General features: G+C 44.9%; 1 protein-coding gene across 2 annotated transcripts; it reads right to left on the bottom strand.

Moving 5' to 3' along the window:
* Window positions 1-996: 996 nt before the first annotated feature.
* LOC116583015 (rho-related GTP-binding protein RhoG-like) lies at window positions 997-7,945 on the bottom strand. 2 transcript variants are annotated; one of them, XM_032330922.1, is made up of 4 exons: window positions 7,568-7,945; window positions 3,870-3,933; window positions 2,372-2,469; window positions 997-2,190 (listed from the first exon to the last, which is right to left on the bottom strand). In XM_032330922.1, the coding sequence occupies exons 3-4, from the start codon at window positions 2,381-2,383 to the stop codon at window positions 1,600-1,602; spliced, it is 603 nt and encodes a 200-aa protein (XP_032186813.1). In that variant the 5' UTR covers window positions 2,384-2,469; window positions 3,870-3,933; window positions 7,568-7,945; the 3' UTR covers window positions 997-1,599. The 2 variants fall into 2 exon arrangements, with proteins under 2 accessions (XP_032186813.1, XP_032186812.1); XM_032330921.1 differs by lacking the exon at window positions 3,870-3,933.
* Between the last annotated feature and the right edge of the window lie 896 nt (window positions 7,946-8,841).

Genomic DNA, 8,841 nt, shown 5'->3' with positions numbered 1-8,841 from the left:
ATATGTGCCCAGTGGAATTGTTAACCACTATTTGTCAGGTGGAGAAGGAAGTTTCCCTTCCATATCAAAGGAGGAAAATAAAAAATACAACTAGAAAGAATAAGGAGAAACAGGCTTAGTAGGGTAAAGAATGTGACTCCTACCACCGCAGGGCAGGCTGAGCAACTCTGGCAAAATCCCTACCAATGTTGACAGCCCCAGGGTCTGGAAATCCAATATACTCCAACTTTCTATGAGCAACTAAAAGACCTCGAAAGCTGAAAACACACACAAACATACACACACGTACAGAGGAGGGAGGAATAGGAAGAGAGCAAGGCAGGACACCGAGGAGAATCACACAACTCCCTGATAACGACTGGCAGAATATTTTGGTTGGTTGGTTGGTTGGTTTATGGGGTTAACCTTCAGTGGTCTTTCCCTAAAGCAGAAGCTGACAGAAAAAAAGGCGCCTCACAGAGGCCTCAGGGACACAGCTTTATGGGGGATTAATTTCACATCACCAGGCCCATAGTGCTATCATAATCTAACAACAGATCTGACCATCAGACCCCACATCCAATGCGCTAGCATGACTAAGTGCCAAATCCAACACCTAAGGGCGGAAGAGGAGCCAGTAACAAGTCCATGGCTGATAAACATTGCTCTCAAAGGCATAAAGAGGGAAACAACTAAAAGAATAGGACCACATTATGCTTTTTTTTTTTTCACAGACTCTTTGGGAATTTCTAGCTCCTCTTAATCCAACATCTCTGAAACTGTGTTTCTAAAGAGGTTAACAGGTGTTGCGTGGAAGAAAAAAAAAATTCAGTGAAATAAATTTGAGAAATGTTGCCCACTTACTAAAAGTTATAAATCCCTCCAGTAGAGGAACCTGTTCAGCTTTACTTAAATCACTGGTTACCAAAAGGGGGGAGGCTGGAGTAAATAGGTGATGGGGATTAAAGGGCACTTGTGATGAGCACCACGTGTTGTATGGAAGTGCTGAATCACTAAATTGTACACCTGAAACTAATATCATAGTCTGCTAACTAACTGGAATTTAAATATACACTTAAAAAAAACCCACTGGTTCCTGACTTACTTGACCACAGAACCTTGTTAAGGAACATCAATTAGTATCTTCCAGAACTTCAAGAAATGCTGCTTAACCATTTTTGCAAACATGTCCCATCTCCAGAATGGGAAGAACATGTCGACACTGGGAACACCCAGGAGTCACACATAAAATGATTTTCCGAAATTACTGTATCAGAAGGTTTAAGGCAATGCTTTCGAAACTGTAGAAACTTGTCCTTCTGTGAGGCACTTGCTCAATGGTAATACAGCTAGGAAAGCTAGTTCAGAGGTAAAAGTCAGTCTCTCTCTCTCTCTCTCTCTCTCCCCCTCTCCCCCCAAACTTCCTCCAAAAGGTTCAGACCAAACTTCACAGCAACCATGTACAAACAAGGCTGTCTTTGTTCCTCCAAAATCCCGATAACCTGGAGTCTAGGGTTTCTAGGAAAAGAGACAAATGGCTCATGCTGGCATTGTTCAATGCTATCAAAGGAATCCCTCTTATTCCCCCTTCGGTGCAGTCCCCAAATAGCACCCAAAAAGCTATAAAAGGACACACTTCTTGGTGTTCTTCTTTGTGGCAGGGTAAAGCACAGCCCGGACGGCTTCTGAAAATACCTCGTGCACCCCATACTGCATCAGGGCTGAACATTCTAGATACTTCACAGCCCCCACCTGCTTAGCCAGGGAAGTGCCTTGCTGAGGAGTTGTGGGCACTAGGCTCTGTTCCTTCAGCTTCTTCACTGTCTCAATGTCATCCCGCAGGTCTCTCTTGGTACCTACCAGCAGAACAGGTACATTGGGGCAATGATGGGAGACCTCAGGGTGCCACTTATGCCTCACATTGGCATACGAGGATGGGCTGCCAATGGAAAAACAAATGACAAAGATATTGGTCTGGGGGTAGGATAGAGTTCGCAGTCGGTCATACTCCTCTTGGCCAGCTGTGTCCCACAGGTTCAGGCTGACGATCTGGCCATCCACAGACGTCTGGGCACTATAGTTATCAAAGACAGTGGGGATATACTCCTCAGGAAAGGCATTTGTTGTGTAACTGATGAGGAGGCAGGTCTTACCTACAGCCCCATCTCCTACAACCACACATTTGATTGTCTGCATTCTTTCCTTGGAGTCCTAAGTGCAATAGAGAAAGAAAGAACATTCATAGATGCTTGGTTCATTTGGGGAGCCTAAGCTTTACCAACATTTCTCTCTGAGGAGAAAGAGAGGAGGTAAGATCCCCCACCCACCGACCATCCCCTTAACACCATAGAAGAGTCAGCTGAGAAAGAGTACATAGGACAAGAGATCTTACCATGGAGTCCATGGACTGCTAGAGGATAAACTTCAGTAGGTCCTAGAAGTCGCCTCTGAAGTATGTGATATTATGTGTAGGTACATAAGTGAATTTTTCTGGAAAGAAGATCCCAAACTGTCATCAGATTGTTAAAAAGGCTGTGAGCCCAAAAAGATTAAAAACCATTCACATACATAGGTATTTCTGTTTTATTTTTGTCAGGTCTGGCTATACTCTATCAAAGGTGCTAAAACATAGTGGGTGCTCAGTAAATGGAAACTAATTTTTAAAATAGCACTGATGTTGGTACACCCAGGTGGCACAATCGGTTAGGCATCTGACTCTTGGTTTCAGCTCAGGCTGTGATCTCGGGGTCATGGTATGGAGCCCTGCATTGGGCTGCGTGCTCAGCACAGACTCTGCTTGAAATTCCCTCTCCCTCTGCCCCTCCTGCTCATGCATGCACATGTTCTCTCTCTCTCCGTTTCCCTCCCTCTCAAATAAATAAATATGTCTTTTAAAAAACACACTGATGTAGAAAGAAGGGTCTAAAGGTTGAAACAAAAGAAATATGGTTCTGACTTTGGGTCTGTGGCTATAGACCCAGCAAAGCAATCTCTGTTCCTGACAGTGACGTCCTAAAACTGGAGAAAGGTAGGCCAGTCAGACTTAGCCTCCCAGAGTAAAGAGTCCAGGCTCTGATGTTAAGCCACCCAGAGTCCAAAACCAGTCCTTTCTTTTTCTTTTTTTTTTTTCCAGTCCTTTCTTTTTCTAAGCTTTGTCTCCTTCAGCAAGTGCTTCACCCATGGCTTAAGCGAAAGAATGTTTGTGTAGTACTTACTAATGCCTGTCACACAGAAAGTACTCATTAAGCATTCGAAACTACTATGACTTCATAATAATTCTTGTACTGTTCCGGGGAAGGCAACAGTTCTGTAATGTGATTCCAGTGCTAGACAAACCACAGATCTCATCCCTTCCTACCTTATCTGAGCAAAACCATTAGTCATACCACCACCATACTTTCTCTTTTACTTCTTCAGGAATCAAGCATTTGAGAGTTAACGGTAAGGCACAGATGACCTCCAAGAAGCGTATTTACTATGAGCTCCCACATTTATACCCCATTTTAAAACCCTATCACCGCCCTACCCTGTCAGTGCCCCCAGAGCACTCCATTTCCTTTAGCTTAACTACTGCACTAATTTCAGACCTGATCCTAATAGCATTAACTTCATGTGTCAGAACATGGAGGAAAGGGGATAAACTGTCTTAAGTATTTAATTATAGAAAAAAAAAAAAAAACTGAGGGCGCCTGGATGGCTCAGTTAAGCGACTGCCTTTGGCTCAGGTCATGATCCTGGAGTCCCAGGATCCAGTCCCACATTGGGCTCCCAGCTCAGCAGGGAGTCTGCTTCTCCCTTTGACCCTCCCCACTCTTGTGCTCTCGCTCTCTCTCCCGACTCTCAAATAAATAAAATCTTTTTTAAAAATTGAGAATCAATTAGTTTCTCACCTTAGGAATTTGGGGGAATAGATGCATCGCTCATCCTGTTGTCTTTTTCTTTCTTTCCTTCTTTCTTTATTTGAGAGAGAGGGAGAAAGAGAGAGAGCATGTGCGCGCACAAGGAAGAGAACTAGCAGTATGAAGGGCAGAGAGAGAAGCAGGCTACCTGCGGGAAGCCCGATGTGGAACTCCATCTTGAGATTCCAGGATCACAGCCTGAGCCAAAAGCAGATGCTTAACTGACTGAGCCAGCCAGGCGCCCCTCTATTGTCATATTAGCTAAGGTCCATATCATAGACAAAACAAAACATCTTATTTTCAGTCAGAGTAAAGAGAAGTTGGCCTTTAGGGCACCTGGGTGGCTCAGTGGGTCAAGAGTCTGCCTTTGGCTCAGGTCATGATCTTGGGGTCCTGGGATCAAGTCCTGCATCAGGCTCCCTGCTCAGTGGGGAGCCCGCTTCTCCCTCTCCCTCTGTCTCTCTCTCTCACTCTAATAAATAAATTAAATCTTAAAAAAAAATAAAAAAGAAAAGAGAAAAGTTGGCCTTCTGAGTATGCTTCACACAGGCCCATTAGAGGTAGCTCTCTTCCCACACAGCCGATTCTGACTCACAAGGCATTCCACCTAAAGCCTTCATTAGCACAGGTCCCACAGCTAAAAGTCCAGAGTGTAATTCATCTTCAGTATTCACTGACCATCAGCCCTATCTTTTTCCACCTAGGAACAGGCATAAGGATCAAACATACAAGGTCAATGGGAAAAGGGTAAAGTCACCACCACATTCTTTGAGAATAGCCTTCCTTGATTTTCCCAGTCTGGATTAACTTCTTTCTCCTCTGAATTCCTGTAGCAATTCCTATATGAACAACTCACCTTCCTAGCCTGCTATCCTTTATCATCCAGTAGCCAACATCTCTGTTCAAAGTGACTGCATTCAGGACAACTGTGCATCTGAGGGGGTTCCCGAACCAGACCAAACTCTTAGACCCAAAGACCATTTTGCACCCCAAATTCTCAGCTCCTCATCTCGATAACTAGGAAAAGGCATCTACACTCATTTCTGCTTGTTTATATCTACTAACCCTTCTGGTATATATGGTCTGCAAATGGGCACTGAAGCCACACTGATTATGGCTGAGGGACTAGATGATGAAGGGCAGCTAATCCCAGGTCTGAAACAAAACCCAGGACATCCTCACCCATAGCAAATTCTCTATCAAAGTTTGGGGGGCTACTTTGTACAAGCACCTGACTCATTTACTCAGCCCACATGTCCCACATGTTCATCATGTTATTTACTTATGTGTATGTTTGGAATTATCCACAGTTAAAAGTTTAAATATACTAAAAATATATCTAAAAGAATTAAAAACAGGATCTCAAAGCACTATTCGTACACCAGTGTTCATTGCAACATTATGCACAAGAGCCAGGAGGTGGAAGCAACCTAAAGACCATCAACAGATAAACACATAAAGAAAAAAAAAAAATATATATATATATATATATATGTGTTGTATATTATTCAACCTCAAAAAGAAGGAAATGTTGGAGCACCTGGCTGGCTCAGTTGGTAGAGCATGCGACTCTTGATCTCAGGGTCATGAGTTCAAGCCCCACACTGGGCATGGTGGCTACTTAAAAAAAAGAGAGAGAGAGAAGGAACTCTTCATACACTACAACATGGATGAAACTTGAGGACATACGCTAAGTGAAATCACATAGACAGCAATATACTGCAGGATTCCACTTACATAAGGTATCTACAGTAGTCAAACACATAAAAACAGAAAGTAGAATGGTAGTTGCCAGGCCTGGGGGAGGCGAAATGGGGAGGGTTTTAAAAAAAATTATTTTAGAGAGAAAAGAAAGAAAGAATAGGAAGGGCAGAGGGAGAGAATCTTCAAGCAGAGTACCTGCTGAGCATGGAGCCTGACGCAGGGCTCTACCCCACAACCCATGAGATCATGACTTGAGCCAAAATCAAGAGTCAGACACTTAACCAACTGAGCCACTCAGGCACCCTAATGGAGAGTTGTTTACCAGTGACAAAGTTTCAGTTTTGCAGGGTGCCTGGTGACTCAGTAGGTTAAGTATCTGACTCTTGATTTCTGCTCAGGTCATCATCTCAGGGTCCTGAGATCGAGGCTCATATTGAGGGGGGTGGGTCCATGGTCAGCGGGGCATCTGCTTGTCCCTCTGCCTCTCCCCCACTCATGCTCACAGGCTTACGTACTCTCTCAAATAAATAAAATCTTTAAAATGAAAGTTTTAGGTTGCCAAGATGAAAAATTCTAGAGATCTACTGCACAGCAATACATATATAGTTAACACTACTGTAATGAATATTTTTAAATGGTTTAAAGTACTAAAAATAAAAGTATTTTAAAAGGGTTTGGAGCTCTGAGAGAAGGCTAGGGGTCATAAAAGAAAGGCAAATGAGAAAAGCTTGTTTACCTCAGCCTTGGGATCTAGCACAATGGGGTTCTGTCATGGATCACCTACAGCTTTGCCCTCCTCATCACCACCACTATCTACATTTTCCCGGGTACTCCTATGGGCAACGAACTGCTAGAAAGGACTCAAAAAAGAGTAAAGAGAAAGACTGCTAGAAGCTTACAATCTTGTGGGAAAGGCAGGACTCATATGAAAAAGCAAACAATAATACAAAATGATGTATGGCTCACAGGGGAAAAAAGTTGCTGTAGGGAAGCAAAGGGAAACTTAAAAATGAGAGGTTATAGGCATTGTGCCAAATACTTTTACATATCTTATTTAAGCTTCACAGTAGCTCTGGGAAGCAGACATCAGAGCAAGTCAGAGATCTTTAGGTATGACTTTAAGTTTGGAAACTGGGAGAGGTGCTGCAGAAACCAGGACCCTCAGAAAGTTCCCTTCCCAACAACTGGAATTAGTTTCTTCTAAGTCTTCCCATCTCTTCTGACAAAGTATCCTTCTTCACATGTACAGTCTGTGTAGGAGTCAATTTTTTCCTAGGTTAGACAGTGTAAAAGACCCAGTAACAGTCAAGACAAGAATGCAGCTCAAAGGATTACTGTTTCTAGCACATTCTCCTCCAGGTCTCACCCTCTTGGTAAGTCTGAGTCTAATGCACTTGAAATCACGCTGTAACTCTCTGGAACCAAAACAATTCAGCAGAAGACCCCCCGCCCCCCAATCTGTATCTATTACTCTCACACAACTTAATTCCTCTACTAAACACCGGCAGCTTTCTCACACCGGAGACTGCCTTCTTTGGTTCAGGTCCAGCCAAAGGCTTTGGGACTCTCGAAGCCGAAGGAAGCCATGTGAACACTCCCCAAATCCGAGCCAGGGGAAGACTACCCCGCGACTGGAAACTTAACCAGAGACGCAGGAGTAGTGACCCAGCACAGCTCCACAAGCCCGCTCGGCACTTCCTTCGCATCCTTCACCACCAGGCCTACTTGGTTCCGGCACTTCCTAGGGACTCGTGAGCCTGGGACAGAGCGCTGCCCCACCTGGGATTCGCAAGTAGCAAGAGCCGGAGCGGGCTCAGTCTCCCCCATAGGCATACACCTCATCCCACCGTCCAATGCCTTCCATCTCGGGAATGGCTCACAGACTCACGCAAGCCTCCGGAGCTGGGGAGACTCACGAAAAGTGTGGGGAATAAAGGTGGGGTGGTGCGGGAGCGCTGGGGGCGGGGAGTCTCCATAAAGATTACCTGCCAAAGCAAAAGCGGTCGTCTTCCACCGCTGTTGACGACAGCGGGCAGAGCCTCCCAGCGCGACTGTGGCGAGGGTGGGGAGGCCCGGCGAGCTCGGCGCCACATCCGGGCAGCTACCGAGTCCCAACCCCGTCGTCAGACGCAGCCTCCGCTGGATGCCCCGACACCTCCTGGGAAGTGGAGTCTTAGCGCCGGCCTCACTGTCTGCGACTCACAGGCTTCTAGACTGACTACCCCTTGGAGTAACTAACGAGGATTACTTGGATCCGGCCCTCAGGTGCGGACCCCCAAGACGAGTTACCCGGTGCAGAGGTCCACAAGGCTCCTCTTTCCCTTGCCAAAGTGAGGCCGCCCTTTCCTCCCCAGACCCCGGTTTCCTTCTCAAGACCAGCCCTAAAGTAGGAGGCAGGCAGGAAACTGAAGTATTAGGAAAAACTGGAGGCGATAAGAGAAAATGAGGGAGTGAGCGAATTAGGGTTACTTTCAGTCACCATATTAATTTGCATTTTCTGGAGTTTTCTGTAAGTGGGATCATACAGTATGCACTCCTTTTTTAGCGGCTTTATGGAGACATAAATTCATATACCACACAATTCACTCATTGAAATTGTACTGTTCAGGGTTCCCTGTCTAGCTGTCAGTAGAGCATGTGACTCCTGATCTCGGGGTTGTAATTTCCGACCCTGCCTTGGGTGTCGAGATTGCTTAAAAAAATGTTTGTACGTTTTGGGCGCCTGGGTGGCTCAGTGGGTTAAGCCTCCGCCTTGGGCTCAGGTCATGATCTCAGGGGCCTGGGATCGAGTCCCACATCGGGCTCTCTGCTCAGCAGGGAGCCTGCTTCCTCCACTCTCTCTCTCTCTGCCTGCCTCTCTGCCTACTTGTGATCTCTCTCTGTCAAGTAAATAAATAGAATCTTTTAAAAAAAATTTTTGTACAGTTCAATGTGTTTTTTGTGTTACCTTATTAATTTTTTTTAATTGTGGTAACTGCATAACAAAATTTGCCCTTTTACCCATTTTCAAGTATAAAGTTCAGGGGCATTAAGTACATTCACAATGTTGTGCAAAGCATCACCATTGATATTTCCAAAACTTTTTTCATCATCCCTAACAGAAAACTCTGTACCCATTAAGCAAGAACTCCTCATTTCCCCCTGCCTCCAGCCCCTGGAAACCAACTTTCTCTCTCCATGAATTTGACTTTTCTAGGTACCATTCATTTATTGATGGACATTTTGTTTTTTTTCCAACTTTTGACTATTGTGAATAATG

The sequence above is a fragment of the Mustela erminea genome, chromosome X, assembly GCF_009829155.1.
Source record: "Mustela erminea isolate mMusErm1 chromosome X, mMusErm1.Pri, whole genome shotgun sequence".
In the NCBI taxonomy this organism is placed as follows: domain Eukaryota; kingdom Metazoa; phylum Chordata; class Mammalia; order Carnivora; family Mustelidae; genus Mustela; species Mustela erminea.
This window is presented reverse-complemented; position numbering and strand designations above follow the sequence as displayed.